General features: G+C 37.8%; 1 protein-coding gene across 4 annotated transcripts in view; it reads right to left on the reverse strand.

Annotated features, from left to right (window-relative positions):
• The window catches only part of st3gal3a (ST3 beta-galactoside alpha-2,3-sialyltransferase 3a), a 68453-nt gene that overhangs the window by 18105 nt on the left and 25339 nt on the right, over positions 1-25009 (reverse strand). For all 4 annotated transcript variants that reach the window (XM_066663912.1, XM_066663914.1, XM_066663911.1 and 1 more), the window contains 4 exons: positions 19242-19336; positions 9478-9541; positions 7440-7535; positions 6762-6948 (listed from right to left, as the gene is read on the reverse strand). In XM_066663912.1, coding sequence (XP_066520009.1) covers positions 6762-6948; positions 7440-7535; positions 9478-9541; positions 19242-19336 — 442 coding nt within the window. The remainder of the gene's footprint in view (positions 1-6761; positions 6949-7439; positions 7536-9477; positions 9542-19241; positions 19337-25009) is intronic.

Below are 25009 nucleotides of genomic sequence, written 5' to 3' on the forward strand. Positions count from 1 at the left end.
GTAATTGTACTTCATACTATTATAATAAATGTAGATTTTATATTGTGTTGGTTTTATACGCCCTGTTTCCTCTCCAAGATTTTTACACAGTTCTGTAATTAAAGTTTTCAAATGTTCAACTCTCCTTCTGGAGAACTGAATCTAATGTAACTTTTGGGAATAAAACTGGACTTTAAAACCACTGTTGTACCTTTATTGTAAGGTAGATGCATTGTAAATGTACCTTTTAATCTGCCTCTACTGTACCTTTTTAACTGAAAGTATACATACAGAGCAGTTATCAAAAATGCATGTGAGAGAAATATATTTATATTTATATATATTAGGGATGCACTGATATGAGAATTCAGTAATAATACAGAAAAATACAGATACAGATATACAAAAGATACAGAAATAAGAGCTTCAGCACTGCCTTTACGCTGCTCCATACTGTCAGAGGGGGAAAAATCTGAGCCAATTTTTTTTTAGTTCATGCTCATCAGTCACAAAAAAACAACAAAATAAAATAAAATAAAAATAAAACATGTTCTGCGAGAACAGCAGCCTGGAGATTGTGATTTTAAAGTGCACAGACATTGGACCTGGATTTACTGAATGACTTTTTCAGACGCATAAATGACAGCATCCTTTCTTAAACTTTTTATACTCCTTCGCCGGAAATTTAAATGACACATATTTAACAGTAGTGAACTGTACCTAGTTATTTTATTGACTATAATTTAGTGACAAATGAATCTGGATTTCTGGAGTCAAGTCTGACTCTCGACTCAACAAAATCAACTCCTTCACTCTATTTGATTAGAACCAGTACAGTACCACAGCTAGAGAGAGACAGCAAACATGAATCAGTCCTAATCTAATTTTTAAAATCACATTTTAACACTCAAATTTGCTCATCTAGGGTCAGTCAACCCTGACTCATAGGCCATCAAGAATATTGGGTCCTGGGTGAGTAATTCATGGCTGAGGTGCCCTTGGGCAAGGCACCTAAACCCCAAATACTCCTCGGCCACCAAAAGTGTCTGCCCACTGCTTTGAGTGTGTTTATTGCCCCCAATCACCTGTGTGTGTTTACTAACAAGTATGTGTTAGATTCAGAGGTCACATTTCATTGCACTGTTCTGTTGTACAATGAAAAAATATACATTTAGATTTTAATTGCAGATGGACTCTAAGAAATGACTATTTTCAACTGGAAGAAAAAGAAAATCAGTGCAAGGTGTAATTAAACACAGCACTATAACAAACCAAAAATCTGTAAAATCAGGTTGGTTTTGAGGATAATAGAGAGAAACATATTTAAAACTCACTCAGAACAAGTTTCTTTATCCGAAATCATATGGCCATTTTCTTGTGTGTCAATATAAAATTCACCAAACCCCCACTCTGTATGTAATAGTTGATATAACATCATTTTTTGTATTTAATCTTTGGCCAATGTAATATATGAGTAATATATTTACCTTGTGTATCTGTGCTTTAACTCAAGTACATGATTTGTGTACTTTGTCCACCACTGTTGTGTAGTGTGCGGATTGGGACAGAGCAGAACTAACGCAAAGGAAACTGTAACTGTTTATTTAATGGTTTATTTAAGTTTACTACAGTAAAACAGAACAAAAACGGACACAATCTATATGCAAGACTGGAGAGCAGTATCATATTTTGTAGGGATGCACCCATCCGATATTAGGATCGAATATCAGTCCCGATATTAACAAAATGAGCTGGATAGGGTATTGTATAAATAGGCCAATCCATGAGACTGATATTTTGAATTGCACTAAATTGCACTGGTTCAGAACATGCTGGCGCCTGTCTGGTGACTGCTGCTTCTGCCTTGCTTCACTCGTGTTTTGTTTGTTGTTCAGTTGTTGTGTTTAATTTATGTCTGTCTGCCTATGTGGGGACCTGGTTTTTCGTTGCTGGCCAGGGGTTAGCTGTTTGCTATCTCTGATGCTAACCAAAGGAGCCCATGTCCATCCCTACTCTTCTGCAACTTCCTGCCTGTCTTTGCCATATCTCTTGGGTGGAACTGTAGACTGGAGAAACCGGCTGTCTTTGTTCATGTTCTGCTCTCAGTGTTGTTGGCTGTGGCTGATGTTGACTGAGGGAGTTTGTCACATTTTGCTGATAGTGGTTTGCTAACACCAGAGCTAGCTGATGCTGATTCGGCCGAGGAGCGCCTCCAGGTACCGGTGCTCGGCTGTGGGATGGTTTTCTGACCATCCACTAGGTTATATCCACTGACTGTGGCTATGAACCTAGAGACTCTGTAGCTGTGTCGACCCGATGGTCTGTTAATATCTACCAGTGTGGTCAAACTGCTACTACTTACAATGACAGTCAATCTTGAGACACATTTAAACCCTGTAGCTCGGTGCTGCACAGTGGATGCTATTCACTATCATTTTATTATTATAATTTTTTCTGTGTGTTGTATTTGTACTCTTTGCATTGTTATGTCTTTTGATGTTCTTTGTACTGTGTATTATTATTGTAAGCACTTTTTGAAAAGCGCTATATATATGAAATATGTTATTATTATTTATTGTTTGCATGCATACAATGCTTGATTACAGATTTTATTTGACCAAATTCTGTTTATTCTCAGGTTCAGTTGCTTGATTTTACATTTGGATTTCTGTTTAAATATCACTAAATATTTCTGATATTTATCAGAAATATTTAAAACAAAAATTGATTACTGTTTGTGTGTTTGACAAAGTGAAGTGACTTATTTCCACTTTTGGCTGATACATTATATTTATTTTAATCTATTTTAAGAAGTTTGATATTTTTGTTAGTAATATTTAATCAATCTTTATGCTTTAAGTCTCTCCCACAAGGTGAGGTATTTGGTTTATTAATTCAACATGGTATCGGATCGGTATTGGGTATCGACAGATACGCAAAGTATATGTTTTGGAACTGAAAAAGTCGTATCCCTAATATATTGTTCTCCATCATGTGTACAGCTCTGAATCTTTATACATGCAAAAACACTGAAAAAACATTTCTATCAAACAATGTTCACTGTTAATTGATGACAAAGTTTTCACAGAAAAATGTGGTACTGTAATTGTAATAAATTTACAGATAAATTACTAGTTAAATAGTTCAACTTTAAATGTTTTCTGCTCATTTTTGGAGTAAAATCATTGAGTAAAACACCTGGTCATGTTCGTGATTGCCTGAAAGTCTAAACTGTGCAAAAAAGTGTGGTTTTCCCACTGCACACAATCCAGAATTTGTTTCAGTTTGATCCTAAGACCACCTCTGATGTTTGTGAGATGCCATCTAATTTCGGAAATATTTAAAATGTGGCATTAGAAACACTGTTAGACTATTAAACTCCACTGTTTTTCACTATCAACCACCAAACAAAGTGCCTTCTAAAACTATAGCTCAGATAATGCAGCAATGTCCTTGGGTGCCCGGAGTGCCTGCAGTAATGCTACAGTAGTGTCTGATTTCACCATGGGAAGACAGTTCAAGCACACAATGGAGGCCAAATGTGTGTGCACCCATTTTGATTAGCATTAAGAGATAACGGAAACAAGACGCTGCATCAAATAAATCCCCCTAAACCCCAGCCCTCCCTCAAAGAGATAAGCATTCTATTCTTCTCATCCAAGATGATTAAACACACCATTAAATCCCTGTCACTTGAAGAAACGCAATACAGGTTGCCTCACAAAGACAGCTCCTTTACACATGCAAACACACTTTCTTGAACTGCTTTTCCTATCACAAAGAGAAAAAATACAAAAGGTTGCCCTCTTCATAGATCACAAAAAGGCTTATAATGTATGGAGATACCAAAAATGAAACACAATTAGTGAAAATAAGGGGACCTTTAAAGAAGACAATGTTTGGTAGGACACCTTGACTTCTTTTAAAAGGTCCTAAAAGTTTGATGTGAGATATTCAATAATAATAATAATAATAAACAATAATAAAAGTATAATTAAAATGTACACTGAACAGTCAAAATATTAAAATGGCCTTGCTTCTAAATTCATTGTTCATTTTATCAGCTTCATTTACTATAATTGCATAATACTATAGTTATATTATAACTATAATGCTATAATTAAAGAAGGTAGACCATCTTTTGCTTTACACACTTTGTTAGCCCCATTTCATCATGTTATTCTATGGAAAAGACCCACAGAGGACCTGTCTAAAGTAAGTCTAAAGTTTATATGATGATAAATTAAATGACTGACAAACTAAAAATGTCTTCGAATTTCATAGTTGGTGGCATATCTTATTCTGAAAGTGACACAGAGAGGTTTAAAAACATCAGCAGCACAGCTGTGTCTGATCAAGTCACACCAGTGCAACACAGTATCAAGACAGCACCACATCAGTGTCACTGCAGTGTGGAGAATCATCCATTAGCCCAATAATATGCAGGCAAAGAATGAAACAATTCAAGAATAACTTATCTCAACTTAATAATTAGCTTTCATCATGTAGAGATGTCATCATCTACAGTATATATTATCAGTTAACGATACAGAGAATCCAGAGAAATTTAAATAGTTCAGTATCAAGGCCCAAAACCAGTACTGGCTAGCTGTGGTTTTGGGGCCCGAAGGTGGCAGTGAATAAAAGTATTTCTGTAGTGGAAATAACTGCATGGGCTGAAAATGCTTTCCAAAACCAAAAGTGTGAACATAATTCATTACTGAATCCCCAAATGCAATTTAAAAATCTATTGTGCAAAAGGAGTCTTAAATGAACAGGTCCATCTACAGGGAAGCTCATTTAAAATGGACTGCAACTAAATGGAAATGTGTCCTCTGGTCAGACTAAGCAAATCAAGGAAATCACGGTTGCCACATCCTTTGGACATGTAGTGTAGAAGGGTCATGTGTTATGAATAAGCACACTGATGAAAGCCAATATATGTGATGTTACAGGGGGCAGTTGTGCACATGACATGAATGCCCTGCACATCTGTGAAGGCACCATTAATGCTGAATGATATATATATAGATTTGGAACAACATACTACAAGCTAAATAACATTTTTCTGAGACAACCTTGCTTAATTCAGTAAAACAAGGCCTATTCACATTTTTAGTAAAACAGTATGGGAGTGAAACTATTCTGGACCTATCACAGACCAAAAATGCAAAAAACGCAGATACCCTGAGCAGTTGAGTAACTAAAATCCATGCAAGAACAGGAAAATATTGTAATTTCAAAACTACAGCAATTCTCAAACATTTACAGAGTATTGTTAAAGTAAGAGGTGATGCAACACAGTAAACATGTTCACATAGTAAACATGGACTGTTCCAATTTTTTTTTTTTTTAGAATGTGTTGTTGGCATCAAATTCAAAGTCAAATATATTATAAATATATTATAAATAAATATTATTTCAAATGTTGTTTGTGTACTATTTTCAATTAAGCAACATTTCTACCATGAAGACCAGATTGGACTAATATATGTTAACAATGACAGGACTGAGAGGTGAAGCAAAACACATAATAACTCATGCACCATGGGCGTAAATACAAGTTTCATGCCAATGTAATGACGCCTGGCTGCAGGCTGTTCAAGGATTATCACATTTAAATGGATTCCTCACATTCCTAAGTCATCGGTTAAAGGCTTAAAAGATCCCAAAACTGAATTTCCCAGGAGGAATTTTATACCTGATCTCCAAAACCAAAGCTTCTAGAGCTAACAACATGCTGCCCTCTACTGTTACCAGCACATTCATCAGCTAGGGTTGGGTAACGGGTGTAAAACTGCTTCAGATGGAGGTGACTGTACTTCATCAAATATGGAATGTCATTGAATTATACAATTGCTCAAGATCACTTCTTTAAACTTAAGGTTGCCCCAATTTAACAATAGTATTTTAATAAATTAGTATTTGGTGTGTATAAAATATATTATTTGACTGTGTAAAAAATAGTCTCAAGATAAATCTGAATATTTAATGCATTTTAACAGTAATTCTCAATTTTATGAAAATAATTAAATGATACTTAATCCAACCGTGTTGCTGATGTCCAATCTAAATGCAACAGACTTTACTAATCATTACACGGTAAGAGAATTTTTGCATATCTTATGTTTGAAACTAAAAACGTACCTAAAAATAAATTTAAAATATGCCCCATTTGCAGGAAAAATAAAATGTTACAATCTTTGTTAAGTGCCATGAATGCAGGTAATGTGCATTTCAGTTTGGAATCACAATTGTCAGTTATAAAACACCACATCGTCTCACATAAATGTTTGCAATGATTCTAACATGATAGTAAAGTTTGAATACACATCTGAAATAATAACTAAGTTGTTGTTCAAGTTAAAATGTAAAAAAAAAAACAAATAATAAAAACAAAAATAACACAATCTGTGTGTCCAGTATGAGGAACAGAGCTGTAGATGATTTTAAAAAGATAAAAGAGATTTAATACTAACAATGAAGCTATAAGAATATTAAGACTCAAAATATCTCATGTAACTGCTGATTAAATTTCAAGATATAAAACTTACTGTAAATAATGATAACAGTATATCACCTGCCACTTAAAAAATACACAAGACAGGTATTTAACCTTAGAATAACTGCTAAAAAAGCTGTTGCTTCAGTGCCAAGTAATAGGGAGTACAGGGCCTCTGTCATTGCTACTCATGCTCAGCGCTGCAGAAACTGCACTATGTAATTTTTAGAGGAGAGAATCTGTAGCCCTTCCATGAACCTGACAAGATGCTCTGACTTACAAGTCTCTCCTTGAACACCATCTGCCGGAGCCATTTGAAGTCAAGTGGTTTGAAGGCAGAGAAGACAAACAGGGAGGTTTTCTCATAGCGGTCAGGCTTCTGAATAGCCCCCTCTGGGTACGTGATACGCATAGTGGTCTTTGAGCCCACATCCTTCTCAAAGCCACTCACTGGAGCTTCGTTCAGCCTGGGCATACACATGAACCCAAAAACAAAAATGCTGGTGGGTTAGAGTCAGGAAACTGCACAAAACAAGATACATTTTGGAGACATTTTCACAATGCATATTTTGAGACTATAAACTGTTTGCTCATCCTTTCATCATATTCACCTTAGCCACACAAGTTGTGCATATTTTTAATGTTAATTATATTTATCTGACTAATAAGCATGCACAAGTGTTATTTGTCAAACAAGCTGATTAAATTTATTCAACACTTCTGTGTCCAACCACTGACATTATTTTGGGAAAAGCCTTTACAATGTTTTATATAAGGAGGTAACCAGAAAGAGAATATTATCATGATGTTCTGACCTAATGACCATGATTTACTTTTATTTAATACAGCTGGTGAATACACAGAGGCCGTTAAAGCTAACAGAGACATAGTATAACGGTTAAGTGAAATACAAATATAAAAAACCATTGCCATTGTCAATGTCCTGTGCATGACTCACCTTACAACCACGTCATATTCATCAATTTTGGAGCCCAAGGATTTGTTTGAGAGGATGCCACCATTTCCAATAATAATACACCTTTTACAACTCAAACTGTGAATGACAAAAATGAAAAAGATAAGCAAAATTAGCAACATGAAATTGTAAATTGTAGATATATTTTAAAAACGTGAGTGGGGAACCACTGGAAGGCTGCAATAGTGCATACAATACACATATACAATCCCAATTCCAATGAAGTTGGGACGTTATGTAAAACATAAATAAAAACAGAATATTTTGATTTGCAAATCCTTTTCAACCTATATTCAATTAAATACACTACAAAGACAATATATTTTATGTTCAAGCGGATAAATTTTGTTTTTTTTTTTTTTGCAAATATTCATTCATTTTAAATTTGAGGCCTGCAACATATTCCAAAACAGTTGGGACAGGGGCATATTTACCACTGTGTTACATCAACTTTCCTTTTAACAACACTCAATAAGCTTAGGAACTAAAGGAGGTTGAAATAGAAATAGGTGGAATTCTTTCCCCTTTTTGCTTTATGTACAACTTCAGTTGCTCAACAGTCTGGGGTCTCTGTTGTCGTATTTTGCGCTTCATAATGCACATTAACACATTTACAATGGGAGACAGGTCTGGACTGCAGGCAAGCCAGTCTAGTACCTGCACTCTTACTATGAAGCCATGCTGTTTTAACACATGTAGAATTTGGCTTGGCATTGTCTTGTCTTGCTGACAAAAAAAAATAAAAAATAAGCAGGGACATCCCTGAAAAAACGCATTGCTTGGATGGCAGCATATGTTGCTCCAAAACATCAATGTACCTTTCACATTAATAGTACCTTCATAGATGTGCAAGTTACCCATGCCATGTGCACTAACACACCCCCATACCATCAGAGATGCTGGCTTTTGAACTTTGCACTGATAACAATCTGGACAGTCCTTTTCCTCTTTGGCCCAGAGGACACAATGTCCATGATTTCCAAAAACATTTTGAAATGTGGACTCAGATCACAGAACACATTTCCACTTTGCTTCAGTCCATCTCAAATAAGCTTGGTCCCAAAGAAGCCGGCATTTCTGGGTGTTGTTGATATATGGCTTTCGCTTTGCATGGCAGAGTTTTACCTTGCACTTGGAGATGGAACAATGAACTGTGTTCACTGACAATGGTTTTCTGAAGTGTTTCTGTGGTAATATCCGTTACAGAATAATGTTGGTTTTTAATGCTTTGCCGCCTGAGGGATCAAAAGTCTGAAGATTTCTCCAGATTCGCTGAATCTTTTGATAATATTACGGACTGCAGATGAGGAAATCCCTAAATTCCTTGCAATGTTACATTGAGAAACATTGGTATTAAACTTGTACGATTTGCTCACGCAGCTGTTCACAAAGTGGTGAACCTTGCCCCATCCTTGCTTGTGAATAACTGAGCCCTTCGGGCATGTACCAAACAGGTGGGGTTTTTTTTTTAGCATTCTTCAACTTTCCCAGTCTTTTGTTGCCCCTGTCCCAACTCTTTTGGAACGTACTGCAGGCCTCAAACTCAAAATGAGTGAATATTTGCAAAAAAAAAAAAAAAAAAAAAAAAAAAAAAAAAGGTCTTCCAATTGAACATTAAATATCTTGTCTTTGTAGTGTATTCAATCGAATATACGTTGAAAAGGATTTGCAAATCATCGTATTCTGTTAAACATGTCTGTTTAAACATGTCCCAACTTCATTGGAATTGGGGTTGTATAAAATATGTAATTGATTAGTTAATACATATAATACAATAATAAATATAATAGTTTTCTCCATTAGCTCTTCTACCCAGGCAGAAACAACAATTTTGATCACTCTATTCAGGGTTGGTGCTGTAAAATGTCTATAATTTTACATCTGGACAGTATTATGTACATGTTTTCAAATTTAAAACATATACATAATGTGGACTGTATGCACTACAATTTCTTTATGAGTGTTAAGTACTTTCTTAGCGAGTATTATAAATTACAAGGTATAATATTTTTGTTAATACCTGTCCAGTTCAGGTCCTAGTCCATAGTTTTTTGTTTCTGATAAGATAAGGTCGATGATCTTTTCTGTGGGCAGAGAAACATGAAACATGCATTTATTTGTCATTGTACAACGTATAACAAAATGTCTCACACACGACAACTAGTACAGTGGATACACAAACACCCGAAGTGGCAGGCAGTCATCCAAGTGACAAGGAAGCAGTAAGGAACAAAGTGTAGTTTTCATGAAGGCGACAGCACAGTTCTTTCACTCCCCCTACTAATCAGTTACATGTACCCAAGTACAATTTTTATATACACAGCCCAGTCATAACATTATGACCACTTCCATGTTTCTGCACTCACTGATCATTTTCTCTGCTCCACTGGCCAAACAGGTCACTCTGTAATGCTACAATCACAAACTATAGTTACTCTGCAAAATACATTTTTCTTGTCCACACAATCACACTGAAAATGTTGTAAAAAAAATCTCCATATTGGAGAGAATTTTTGAAAACCCGTGTTTTCAATGGGCTAAAATGCCAAAATGCAGACAAAAACCTTAGACAGAAAGATTCCAAGTAGAAAACTTCCTCCTTACAAACTATTTCCTAGCTTGAATTCTAATTATAGTGTCATCATGAAAAGATGATTCTGTCAGAACTAGATAATAATACTGCATTTATTCTCAGCAATATTCAAGAAACCTACTTGTGTGTTACATATTTGTAATGGGACAATGTATGCAAAAAACATGTGGCAGAATAATAATAATTCAGTGTAATAAATCACTGTAAAGGACTTTATGACATTTAAAAAAATGTGATAATTATAACACATAGCTTGGCTTAATTTACAAAAGTAGAGCGGCTTAAAAAAACCAAATGTACTGAAGAGTGCCCGCCAACTGTCAAAAAATCTGGCAATTGCATGAGTACCGGCAATAACTCAGATTATACTAAGGACAGATGACACAGACGTATTGAATTTGAAAAGCACTGGAACAGATTTTTTATATATTACACAAACACCCAGCCATGTTAATCAAATTCTAAACAAAGCAGAATCTCTTTGATATCAACATCTGGAGTAGGGAACATGGCCTTCACTTCAGATAGAGATTCCAGGGGTTTAATTGTTTAAAAACAAACAAACAAACAAAAACAAACAAAAAACCCCACTGGAACTTAATTTTTTCTCCTATTGGCACAACTAGTTGTTTATGAACTACTTGCAATCAAGATGGATGTGTAACGCCATAATAAATTTGTTATAAAAGTCATTCACTCATAGCAGGGCAACATCCACTATCCTGTTAGTGTCAATGGCACAGACAACCAGATTGATTCACTGACCAAATAAAATAAAATCTGTGGTAGTCTTGGGGTGGTCCCTTTCCATAGAGACAGGGTAGAGGTGAGCTGTTAACATTTTTCCACAACTGATGGACTTTCAGTAGTTTAGTAAAGCTACAAAAAAACACACAAGTGTTTTTTCTTAAATAGCTCAAAAATTTGTGTAAGGCACATTACCTCAAAATCGAAGTAGGTAGAGCTTACGGATTCTTGAGTCTTTTTTTTTTTTTTTTTTTTTTTTTTGGAGAGTCTGACCCAAGGAATCAGAGAAAAAAGGATTTTCTTTCTATATTACACATGGTAGGAGATACACGGACCTTAATGTGTTACACTTTGTTATATCGCCAACATCAGGCCAATCAGTGTCGTTTTTGTTGCCCACAGAGATGCACATAAACTACAATACATCTATCCTCCCTGTCTGGTGTCTGTACAATCTACAATCTCTTCCCCAAAATGACTTTTTTTCAGGAGAAAAACTAGAAGAAAAATCTTTACAAAAGCACTGAGTGCTTGAACCCTCAAAAAACACAAATCTGTTACACAGTCCACTGCTCAATCAGTTTAAAGAATGATCAAAGAGATGTGAGTTTTAACATTCCAGTCACAGAGACCAATGACAGTTTTGAGATCAGTACCTGCTCAACACCTTTCCTATAACTGCCAAGATTTACAACCACCGACACTTTGTGGAATAACAAGTCAGAATTGCATTAGTCTGGTTGTAAAGTCAGGTAAAGTGTAAAACCCTAAGCAATGAGACAAAATTCCAGATGGGCTGGACACTCACTGATTTAACATGACCATTATTATTATTCTCTAATTATATCATGAAGCTCTGTAGTTCTTTTGAACTTAGCAGACATTCAGCATAACTCAACAGACAATACAGACTACTTTTTAGATGCAAAACACCTCATGTGTGAGTAAGGCTTATAACTTACTCACATAAAAACATGTATATGTAATAAGGTTAATCAGTGTTAATACGGAAAGATGGTAATTCAGTTTATTAAATGCATTAAATTCACATTGATTTGTATACAGTTCATGTTCAAAAGTTTGTCAATACACTTTATAAACAGTGAATTTAGCTATGTAATACAAGGTAAGGTATACTGACTGGGATTAGACAACTAAAGATGTTATGCCATGAAATCCTTTATGTAATGGAATTCCATCCACTTGTGGAGTTGGAGTGTCACTTGTGATGCAGAACTAATTATCAAGCATCAGCACCTGACATCATTAATGCTCTCCTAAGCTAGTGCAACCAATTGTTCACAGCAATGTTTCAGCATCTAGTATAAAGCAGAAGTACAAACTCCCTATTACTTGATTAAAATCCTTTTTTTAAAAAAAAAAAACAAAAAAAACACATCTCTGTACATCAAATTGATGTAGAAGTTATTTCTGAGAAAATCATCCCCTAATGCCTTAAAAATAGCTTAGGTGCATCTCTAAACCTTCTTCTTTTTGTATGTGGATATATGTAAATGTTATTTATCACTGCTTCTCTCTCTGCCTCTAGCGTGCAGCTAGGAAGCCCCATAAAACAAGTTAAAAAGATTGGTTCTTTAAATGTATGTAGTAAGAAAGCCTGGCTCTCTGAATCTACCCATTTGAGATGATCTGGGAGTTTCAAAATGGAAATGCTACAGCTTGACATTGGCTTTTGCCTGCTTACTTTGTGCATAATAAACCTTCTAGTGTATATTGCAAAAAACCAAACTGAAAGGTTAAGGTTAAAAACAAAATTCCTTGTTCTTCGCTGGAGGGGACTTTAAAAGGCAGCTCCAGTGAAGTGTTTGGTCAATGAATGGAACCTGACTTTTTATAAAGCATGCATGAAACTGTAAACTTAAAAACATCTCCTTTTCACCCAAAGGCTCACACACATCTGAGCAGTCAGGTGTATGACAGGGAAACAAAAGCATGAAAGTAAAAAAAAAAAAAAAAGTCATGTTAAAAAAAAAAAAGCAACAACAAAAATTTGCTTCACTCCTTTTATGGAAACCTCATGTACTTTATAAAAATAATTTGCACTTTTAATTAACTGACAAAGCATCCAACAGAAATGATAATGATCTGTGATATTTTGTGAGATTTAACAATTAAATAAATCAACATTTTTTTCATTTATGGAATATTGCACAAAGTTCTGACCTCAGCCTGATAGAACACCTTTGGGATGAATTGGAGTGGAGACTGTGAGCCAGGCCTTCTCGTCCAACATTAATGTCTGACCTCACAAATTAGCTTCTCGAAGAATGTTCAAATAAACACACTCCTAAACCTTGTGGAAAGCCTTCCCTGAAAAGCTGAAGCTGTTATCGTCGTATATATAAATATTTATATATATTTTTTCCCATTTATATATTTTATTATTATATATTATATTATAATATATATATATATATATATATATATATATATATATTGACCACTGAAGAACAGGGTGAAAGGGTGCTAACAAAGTATGCAGAGAAACAGATGGACTGTAATGTGTAATTGTAACACTACAAACTGCTCCTCCATGAACAATGTAGATTTCCTAATTGAGTAATCATTTTGATGTTTTTTTTTTTCCTCCAGTCCAAGTAAGGAAAAAAGAACAGGAAAGATAGCAGATAAAATGCTGTTATAAGACAGGAAATGTCGCAGCAAAAAGCTCGAGCTCAAACAAACTAGTCCAAACATATTCATTTGTGTACTGGAAAAACATACCAACCGACAAACTGTGAAACAAAAGAATCCAGTCTGTTTTTTGACATTCTGCTAATTTGCTCCTCTGCCTACTAGCATTTAGATACATATTGACTTCTTACCATTTAAAGGAACAGGCACTGAAACCATTAGTTCTAAAAATTGCAGCTGTGTTCAATTTTGAAGAGGACACCTCCACCCCATCGTTCAGGGTTTCTACGCTAATGAATACATCAATCAACCATAACATTATGTCACTGCAGTGCTGAGAATGATCCACCACCCAAATCATTCCTGCTCTGTGATGGTCTTGACCATTGAATAACAGGGTGAATATGGGCAAACAACGTATGTATAGCAACAAGTTGACTACAGTCTGTAATTGTAGATATGTAAAGTGTGCTTGTATGGTCAGTGGAGCTGAGAGAATGGATAGTGAGCATAGAAACAAGGAGGTGGTATTAATAATGTTATGGCTGGCCTGTGTATTCTGGTTTTGTGAAAAATAGCACAAATTAAACAAAAATAATTTTTTTCCAAATAAATTAGAGGAAAAAAAATACAGACTTTTTTTTAGGAATGTTTAGGAAACATTTATCCACAATTAGCACATTTGCTGCTTCTCCTCGGGCTTTTTAATGGCCTGAATGCTTTGAGGTATGGACTTTACTAATAAGAAACAATATTCTCCATCAACCTGCATCCAGCTTTCTTAAATAGCAGCCGATAGAACAGCTTGAAGAATGAAGCACTGTCATGGACTAAAGGTTTCCACCAAAAAAATGTTTAGATCCACAATTTGCTGCTGTTTGCAGTTTGCTGGCCATGTCACTATGTTGGTATGCATTTACTAAAGAAATGCTATATACTACTTTGTATGGCATCCTGAAAAAAATTCTCAACAAACCCATTTTCTACTGATGAATCCAAATGTTCTATGTACTGACTCCATAATTCCCCTACCTGCATCACCACCTTAACGTGGTGGAGGGGTTTGCGTGCCTGCGTGAGCCTAGGAGCTATGTTGTCGGGGGCAATAGCCCCTGGTAGGGTCTGCCAAGGCAAATTGGTCCTAGGTGATGGGCCAGAAAGAGTGATCCATAAAGACCCAGATGAAGAGAATAACAAAAGAGACACAGCTTCCCTTGCCCGGGGTAGGGTTACCGGGGCCTCACCCTGGAGCCAGGCCTGGGGGAGGGGCTCCTTGGCAAGCGCCTGGTGGTCGGACTTTCACACATGGGTTCCGGCCGGGCTCAGCCTGAAGGAGCAACATGGGTCCACCACCTGTGGGAGAGGTAGTAATCCGGGTCTGATGCATTGTGGATCGGGTGGTAGCCGAGATTGGGGGCCCTGGCGTTCTGATCCTCGGTTACTGAAACTGGCTCTTGGAATATGGAACGTAACCTCTCTGGTGGGAAAAGAGCCTGAGCTGGTGAGCGAGGTTAAGAGGTACCGGCTAGATATAGTTGGGCTCACCTCAACACACATTATGGGCTCTGGAACCAATCTCCTTGAGGGGCTGGATGCTCTTTCACTCTGGAGTTGCCTAGGGTAAGAGACGTAAGGCAAGAGTGGGCTTACTCATAGCCCCCTGGCTTAGCGCCTGTACATTGGGGTTTACCCCAGTGGAAGAGAGGGTAATTTCCCTGTGCCTTTGGGTTGGGGAAAGGGCTCTGACGGTTGTTTGTGCTTATGCACCGAACAGCAGTTCAGAGTACCATGCCTTCTTGGGGACCCTAGAAGGGGTGCTGGAGAGTACTCACTCTCAGGACTCCATTGTTCTGCTGGGGGACTTACTCACGTGAGTAATGACAGTGAGACTTGGAGGGGTGTGATTGGGAGGAACGGCCCCGTTGATCTGAAACCGAGTGGTGTTCAGTTATTAGATTTCTGTGCCCATCAAAGTTTATCCATTACGAACACCATGTTCAAGCATAAGAGTGTCTTAATAGCCATATCATTTGACCTGCAGCCATATGTTCTGGTTACTCGGGTGAAGAGAGAGGCTGAGCTGTCAACTGACCACCACCTAGTGGTGCGTTGGATCAGATGGCGGGGGAGGATGCCGGACAGACCTGGCAGGCCTAAACATGTGCTGAGGGTTTGCTGAGAACGTTTGGCAGAGGAAACTGTCAGAAAGATCTTCAACTCCCACATCTGGCGGAGCTTCGACTGCATCCTGGGGGAGGCCGGTGACATTGAGTCCAAATGAGCCATGTTCCGGACCTCCATTGTTGAGGCGGCTGAACGGAGCTGTGGGGTTGCTGGTGCCTGTCGTAGTGGCATTCCCTGCATTCGGTGGTGGACACCCCAGGTGAGGGGGGCTGTCAAGCTGAAGAAAGAGTCCTATTGAGCCTGGCTGGCTCAGGGGACTCCGGAGGCAGCTGGCAGGTACCGAGAAGCCAAGTGACTCGCAGCTTCAGCTATTGCTGAGGCAAAAACTGAGGTGTGGTAGGAGTTTGGTGAGGACATGTAAAATGACTGTTGACCTTGATTGGGGACATCATAAGGTGGCGGAAGGAGGATCCTCTCAATCCCACCAGCACTTCTTCCTCTGTGGAAGTAGGAGTTTGGGGATCCGTGGGGGGGTTTGGGGTGCCTCTGGACTGGCAGACTGAGGTGGTGATTCCCCTTTTTAAGAAGGGGGATCGGTGGGTGTGTTCCAACTATAGGGGAACAGTTAGGTCCCCAGTAAGGTCCCCAGTAAACAATGCAGCTTCCGCCCCAGTCGTGGAACACAGGCCAGCTCTTTACCTGCGCTAGGATCCTGGAGGGTACGTGGGTGTTTGCTCAACCAGTCTACATGTGTTTTGTGGATCTGGAGAAGGCATTCGACCGTGTCCCTCGGGGTATTCTGTGGGGGGTGGGGAGGGGGTGCTCTGGGAGTATGGCGTACTGGGCTCTTTGCTATGAGCCATCCTGTCCCTGTATAAACAGAGCAGTAGTCTGGTTCGTATGGCTTGCAGCAAGTCCGACTGGTTTCCAGTCGGAGTTGGACTCCGTCAGGGCCGCCCGTTGTCACTGGTTCTGTTCATAATTTTTTTTATGGACAGAATTTCTTGGTGTAGCCAAGTGCCGGAAGGTGCCCAGTTTGGTGGTCTCAGGATTTCAAGTCTGCTTTTTGTGGATGATGTGGTCTTGTTGGCTTCATCGAGCCTGGACCTCCAGCTCTTGCTGGACCAGTTTGCAGCCAAGTGTGAAGCGGTAGGGATGAGGACCAGCACCTCCAAATCCGAGTCCATGGTACTCAGACGGAAAAGGGTAGAGTGCTCTCTCCAGGTTGGAAGTAAGATCCTTCCTCGAGTGGAGGAGTATAAATACCTCGGGATCTTGTTCACAAATGAGGGAAAGATGGAGCGGGAGCTTGAGAGGTGGATCGTTGCAGTGTCAGCGTTAATGTGGACTCTGTACTGGTCCACTGTGGTGAAGAGAGAGCTGAGCAGAAAAGCAAAGCTCTTGATTTACCGTTCAATTTACGTCCCAACCCTCACCTATGGTCACGAGCTTTGAGTAGTGACCGAAAGAATGAGATAGCGGCTGAAATGAGTTTTCTCCACAGGGTGTCTGGACTCTCCGTTAGAAAGAGGGTTAGGAGGTTGGGAGAGACTCGGAGTGGAGCCGCTGCTCCTCCACGTCGAGAGGAGCCAGTTGAGGTGGTTGAGGCATTTGGTCCGGATGCCTCCCGGATACCTTCCTGGTGAGGTGTTCCGGGCATGTCCCACGGGGAGGAGGCCCCGGAGAAGACCAAGAACATGCTGGAGAGACTACATGTCTCGAATGGCCTGGAAACCCCTCTGTATACCCCCGGAAGAGCTGGAATCAGTGGCTGGGGAGAGGGAGGTCTGGGTTTCTTTACTCTGGCTGCTTCCCCCATGACCCGGACTTGGATAAGCGGTGGAAAATGGATGGATGACTCCATAATTGCTTCTCTTTCACCCAATGCAATCTTGCTTTCTATCATTAAGTTGCTGATTTTTGTTTGGCTTTTCTAGATGTAAATCCCATATCCTTCAGCTGATTTCTTTTAGTTCTGTCAAACATGGATTCTACTTTACTGTGTGTCTTGTATTTCAGTTTTCTATATTTAAAGGCACATCGCTTTGTGTTTTCTATCCTGAAACTTTGGTGTGTTCCTTGGTCTACTATATTGTCCTTTTATAACTTTCCCACTTTGCTTATACTTGCAAGTTGACTGGGTACAACCAAGGCTCCTTCTCTCACTCCTTCTGTTTATAATATTATAATACACTCCTTCTGTTTTTTTCAATTAGCCAAGTCCAAACTGCTTGTGGAAATCTTAAGCATTCCCTTTTAACTGTAGACTAATTTGCAGTTTTATACTTGGACAAGTTTTCATTTTAGAAATGCAAATTACAATGTAATTTTAATAATGTATCAACATTGAGTGTTTCCATCCATTTGTTTTCTTTAAAGGAGGTGGAAAAACATGTAATTACCAAAGTCAGAATATCCAGCTCCTAAACAAATATAAGTTTGTGTCTTATCAATGATTTGATAATATGGCTTAAAAATTTAAAATATTAAATTTGACTTAAGTTGGGCATCTCTAATGTCATAGAAGCATTTTCCATTTGGCATCCTATCAGAATTTTGTTAGTAAATCCCAATTATTTATACCATGATCTGGCCGTGATTCCAGTCAAGGGCAAAGGCAGGGTGCTGTTAAAGCCCATGCCATGACATGCCTACAGAACACATTAATGCGCATTCACAAAATTATTTGTTTAAATTTTCAGCACCTTAAATGGTATATCATTTGCAGGGCCCAGAACTTAACTGCTACAACACTTAATGGGGTGTGGGGGAGTGTCAGCTTAATAAGCTTAAAAGACATACAAGTTGTCAGTTTTATTACTGCACACACTAAAGTACTAACAGACTTCAAAAATGTAAAACATCTCTCACTTTTACAGTCTTGTACAAAAATTGGTATCTGCTCAGTGGTGTTACCCATATTCCCATTAACTATGTTAATTTTACAGACGTTGGTTTGGCTTTATCCTAGTGAGACTGACATGTTTCCTTTCATTATATGCAGTAAAAACTGGTTTACATTTTCTTCATCATTCATTACTGTCCAAAGTAAAGAGAAATTAGCTGACTGTGCATTTGTAGAACAGAAAATTTGCCAGTTCTTATTTATAAAGCAAAAGTTAAATCACAGGAAATGACATGATTATGTAAAAATGTTTATCCTTTCAGTTGGATTTAAAATGAGCTGCTGGCAGCTAAATTCCCATATTTCAAAATGTTATTGCTTACAGTTGAACTTAATAAGGTCACTGCAAACTTTGCTTAGTCCTGTTTTGTCCACACATGGGCCGGGTCCTTTGCAGTAAGCAGAATAACTGTGCTGACAGCCTACTGACTGTGGACCATGGAGGAACAGCATTAGGGTGATAAAATGACTGGGACATTCCATGTCCTCTGGGCTTGAAATCACCTAATACACATTACCTTGAAGGAGCCAATTAGACACATTATGATCTTGGATTTAATTAATATCAAACATTACAATAAATTTCATATTAATTGTGGCTTACCACAAAATGTTTTAAATCATGGGTGTATAGTGCAGTAAAATTGGAGGAAAAAATGAATAAATAAATAAAAATATTACGCATAAACCTAGAAATTTGTAGCTTTAAAAATCTGAAGTCCAAATGCTGGTGAAAAAGTATGAAACCCTAGAACCATACCTTGTGTTTTTATGCCGAAAGGAGGTTGATATGTGTTTATCTTCGATAGCCTTTTAAAATTTGGATCAAGGAACATGGGAGCTGGTTTTGTGAACCTGCAGAAGGACCAACAAAACAACATTAGAAAAACAAAGCATAACAAATGAGAGAAAGAGAAACCACATGTTAAAACAAGCAGAGAAAATACCAATACAGAAAATAAAAATAAAAATCTGAATAAACCCCTTCTTCAGCCCACATGAGACAGCAGGAGTGCTCAATGAGTACTGACATATTCTTCATTACTTGATGGGATTATAGGTATCGGTTAACAGATAATCCACTGGCTGTCTGTGTGTTTATGAGTAAACGAGAGACGAACAACGGAGGGTTCATGTTTGACTTGGCCTTGATTGAAACCAGCAAAGCAAGCACACCTGAGCAGCTAGATATGTGACAGAAACATTAAATAAATAATGCAAGAATTCAGCTAAAATAAGAAGGTCCCTAAACCATTTTCACATAAACTTCCATGAAAAAAATAAATAACTTGTGAAAAATTATTTCAAGTTCAAATTCATGTGAAAGTTATTTTCTGCTAATCCTGCAGATGTGCGTTTTGTGGAAGTTCAAACATCAAACAGTTCAACATCACAATATGTAAATATGGTGCCAATGGTAAGCCATCACAACCAACCAGCTTAGTCATAAAATGCCCAGGGTGTGTGATCATAGATTAAGGAAACAGTCAAAGCTGCTGCCTCTCATAGCACTACTGAAGCAGCATATTCTCTTTGAGAAGTGCCCAGTCCGGAGCGGAGCTCCTGTTATCTTGCCTATCATCCCACCCTATATCCAATCATTTTACAGTCCACATTGTGGCCAGGTCTACAAACATATAGACAGAGAACTTCAAATTGTTCTATGTAAAAACCATGAAATACGTCCACATAGCACACATAGTAGTGTAGTTTAAAGGCCTTAGGGCTTATGCACAAGCACAAAAAAGGCACCAAGTCATCAGTTGTAATATCAGCTAAAATATAACCGTAACTAATCACAATTTTGTTGTTTAGATAAAGTCACTGTAACCTTACATAAAATGTTTAATCTCATTAGAATAAAAGTGGCATTGACCACTAAAATTAAAACAGCATCCTAATCAAACTTAATTGAATCAAATAAAAAGAGTTCCTTTTGACAATACTCTAAAAGAACAGGAGTTATTAACTGTTCTACTCTATGAGTCAAACACTCACATTTTAAATGAGTTTGGTTCATGGTTGCGTGATAAACATCAAGTGTTATGCATCACCATTACAAGGCCAATATAAACCTCGTCCTCTCCAGCCAGACACAGGTCCTGTGAATAATTACCATTCTGACCTTTATATTGTTACCAAAAAAATTTTGCACTGGCTTTCCACATGGCCAGAAGCACAAGGGTGATTATTCAACACTGCTATGATATGAACAAATTGCTGGCTTAGAGAAACCCTCTTAGCACTTTAGTTATGATGTACAGAAATCCCCTCTACACATAGGCATGTGGTAATAACACAGGTGTTGTGGAGGAGCATGGTTTCTTTCCCAGGAACATTGTGGACGAAGTGCCAGAAATAAAGTCTGGCCTTTCTCACAGAGCCGCCGTTCAAATAAAGAGGACAAGCTTTTTCTGAAGGCCCAGTGACCCTGAATGTCTCACACACACCCTATTGCACTTCAAACCACAAACACCCTGCTGAGCCCTCAAATCTACACACACACGATTGTTATTTAACATTTAAAAAAAAGGTAAACGAGTGGCACAGTTGTTTCATCTGATAAATATAAAACTTTGTCATCTCAGGCAGGATATGCTGCATATTGAATTTTTATTTATTTATTTATTTTTTTAAAGCTTCTTTGCACAACTTTGTCATCACCACTGTTCTCTGATCTATTTTTATAGTTAGCACTGGCCCTGGAATTAAAACTATAATTAAATTAACTTCCAATCATAAATAAAATATATCCTTACAAAATAAATCTGAACTTTTAATGTCCCCACTAGCTAAGTTTAGTATGTTACTATGTAAGAAATTGTTTTAAGATGTACAAATAAAAGCAAGAAGAATAAAACGTTTGGTCAAATGACCAAAAAAAAAAAAAAAAAAAAAAAGGTATGCAGACAGTAATGATATGAAGCATATAGTGCTGTAAGCAGACAGTAATAGGTACTACTCTTTATGTCTTAAAGGGTTTATTGTTAATGTTCATGTTTATTTTTCCAGGTCCACAGTTCCCATCTGAAGTCAAATTCAGTTAGAGCGCTCTGAGGGCATGTTCAACTATGCGTGTCAGATGTAAATTACATGGCTAACTAAGTTTTGTAGGTTTAGTGTCTCAACAAACATTTAAGATGTAATGGTCTATTTAGTGTTGCCATCTGGCTCCACTTAAAGGCACTGTGTTTGAGAGGCATAGTGCCGAGGCACCGTGCTCACACCAACCCCACACGCACCCGCACCCACACCCACACAAAAAAGCTCCTGTTTTCAGCCCATGTCACTTTTCAAACCAATAATACTGAAATTGGTATTAAAATAAAAATAACTGTATTTACTGAGACAAATAGGACTTATTTGTCTGTCATGGTGCATTAATATTTCACAATTGGGTAAAATGTGAAAAATAAAAGACTGGGTGAAGAACTAATCAAAACGTTTTTGGAATATTTTAAGTAGACAGAATGAAATTTTTTCCCCTCAGTGATCTGGTTTCTTTTCTCCAAGAGCCTGAAAAGGGGGAGCCATGCCAAAATTCATGACAAGTTCAGTTTTTTTTTACTATTTCTAAAAAAAAAAAAAAAAAAAAGGGGTGAGCTTTCTCTATTAGACAAATGTTTCAAGCCCAGTAATTTCAGTGTAGATCTTTTCTACGTCTCTCTCGCCTTGTAGTGCCTCTTGACATATCTCCCCAGTGGGAAAGCAAGCTAATCAGAGGAGGGCACAGACTCAGACAAGTACCCTGTTTTAAAACTTTGTTTTGAACAGTACCCATTTTCTTTTTTTCCATTAAAAACTTTCTTGAACATATTTTGAAAAAAAGTCATAACACAGTAAATAGAACTGAGCTGAATTATGTGCTGGTGTATAAAACACTCTGAAACTGGACATGCAAGTCTGCATGCAAGCACCTGACTGAGCAATCTACAAGTAGATTAGTCTCAAAATCACCACTTTAGGCACAAGGTTCAGTTTAAAAACTGGAGCCAGTTTTTCTTTCTTTCTTTTTTTTTTTTTAAACATTAAATTAATATCAGATTTGTTCCAATAGCAATCAGCAAAACCCTGGAAAACTAGTTAAATGGTAATTTCCTCTCTGCCTGAACCACCCCTGGTTTTGTGAAAAACAACCCTAACAAAGACAAATTTCGCTCTCCTACAATTTTTCATACACACCCAGAACAGCAGCTCAAGCTTCATGCCAACCAATCTGGTGCTACAGTACATATCAGAGGTAAACACAGTGGTGTGTGCCAGTAAAAACACAAAAATCAAGTGTGCCAGCAAAAGACAAACAGGAGCAGAATATCTTTTACAAGATGTCATTTCATTAAGTCTAGTTACTTAAAAATGGAAGATAAACCTTCACCCCAACTGAGGTCCAGAGCACTGTGGCAGGTTTTTTTCAAGGATGTATATTCTCTGTATATTGCTGGATTCATCTTTCCCCTCAAACCTGATTGTCGACCAGTTCTTGCTGCCAAAAACATCACCACAGCATGATGCTGCCACCATCATAAGTCACTGTAGGGATGAAATTGGCCAGGTGATGAGTGCTGCCTGGTTTCCTCCAGACATGCTTGGCATTCAGGCCAAAGAATTCAATCCTTGTTTCATCAGACCAGAGAATTTTGTTGAATTGAGTGTCCTTCAGGTGCCTTTTGGCCAACTACAAGCGGGCTGTCATGTGCCATTTACTGAGGAGTGGCTTCCGTCTGGCCACTCTACCATACAGGCCGGACTGTTGGATGGTTGTCCTTCTGGAAGGATCTCCTCTTTCCACAGAGCAATGCTGAAGCTGGAGGTTTTCTGGTAACCTCCCCGATTAAGGCCCTTCCACCCCAATCACCCAGATTGTGCTCATTGGCACTCTTTCTCTTTTTGTCATTATGGGATATTGTGGGTACAATTATGAGGGGAAAAATATGATTTAATCCATTTTGGAATAAGGCTGTCACAGAAGATGTGGAAATACCAATGCATTGTGAACACTTCCCAGATGCACTTTTGAGTATACAGTAATACCTTGACTTACGAGTTTAATTTCGTTCTGTGACTGAGCTTGTAACTCAATTTGCTTGTATATCAGATATAATTTCCCCATTAGAATGTACTGAAATGCTATTAATCCATTCCAGCCCCATAAAAAACATTTTTTGTTATGTGTTTTTAAATAAGAACATCTACAAAATAAATAACAAATAATGTTTAAAATAATAAAAGAGAAAGTAAATAAATAAACTGTTGTCATTAAGCGTGTTTACCTTGAAGATCGGACGAAGATGCTGGAGGAGGAGGGTTTTTTTGCTGTATCGCTTAGCTTAGATTACTTGCTACACACTTAATGCTACAAAAAAAAGCAATAGGACAGAGATGTTTGCACGGCAAGATTACCAAGTGAACTAAATGCTTGCTGAGCTACCTAGTGGTGGGTGGCGTAAGCTTGCTCGCTCATACTCAGATCTCGGCTTGCATCATAAAAGCAAAAAAAAAAAAAAAAAAAAATTTAATTAATTATCGACAGAGCGGCGGCTCATATCTCTGAAAATGTGTACATTGGTTCACTCGGAAGTCAAGGTTTTACTGTATTAGGTTCTGATAATAACAATTATTTTATTATAATGGAACATTTGGTGTATTGTCTGCATTTTTTAGAAAGATGCCTTTTAAAAACTTTAACAGTCTTACAAAAAGATTGACCAATATAATTATTATTTTAATAACATAAACACATCGCCCAGCTCTATTTTCAGTTCCACGTTTTTTATGTTGCAGTAGTTATATTCTCATGCTTCTGCTCTAAAACGTCTATAAATCTCTTGGCTGATTAAGTGTAATTTTTATAAGCAAAAGTGCACACCTGCAATTTTTAACCAAAAATACTCATTTAAAAGTATTGTGGTAGTTCTGTAAAGGTAGCTTAAATGCACTGTACTGTTCTCATAAATCTCCTGGTCTTAATGAGACCAATTGAGTGGATGGAGTTAGCAGCTCTCTCACGCACTGGGATCTCTGCAGCCCCCTAGCACGGCAGAAAAAGAATGTCTCCGTGTCCCTTGGGTGGTAAGGCTTCTTTGTAACATGGCTTAAGTAAACACACACACACATACACACACGGACGGTGTATTCAGTGTATTCTTTTCTCCAATACTGAATTATTCAGTTGCAGAAAGATAGCTTTCTGTTTTTATATCACTCTGTCTCTCTTGTAGGAAGCTGGTGCTACATAAGGTTCACATAAGTAACCCTGTTTCATGTGTGTGTGTGCGCAATTTGTTTTTTAACAAGAAAAGACAGAGTACTTTTTAACAGAACAGATTACAAGGGCATGTTGAAGTCATATACATGTACTAAAGAGAAACATGTTTAAGGCCTATTTATAAAGCCAAAAGGTTAAAGTTTGTGGCCACCTGCTCAAACAACTCTTCAAAAATCAAGGGTATTAAGAGGGTGTTTGCAATTAACAGCTTCTAATTTTCTGAGAAAGCTTTGATGGAATTCTGTCACAAAAATATCAGTAAA

The sequence above is a fragment of the Hoplias malabaricus genome, chromosome 3 (genome assembly GCF_029633855.1).
Source record: "Hoplias malabaricus isolate fHopMal1 chromosome 3, fHopMal1.hap1, whole genome shotgun sequence".
NCBI classification, from domain to species: Eukaryota; Metazoa; Chordata; class Actinopteri; order Characiformes; family Erythrinidae; genus Hoplias; species Hoplias malabaricus.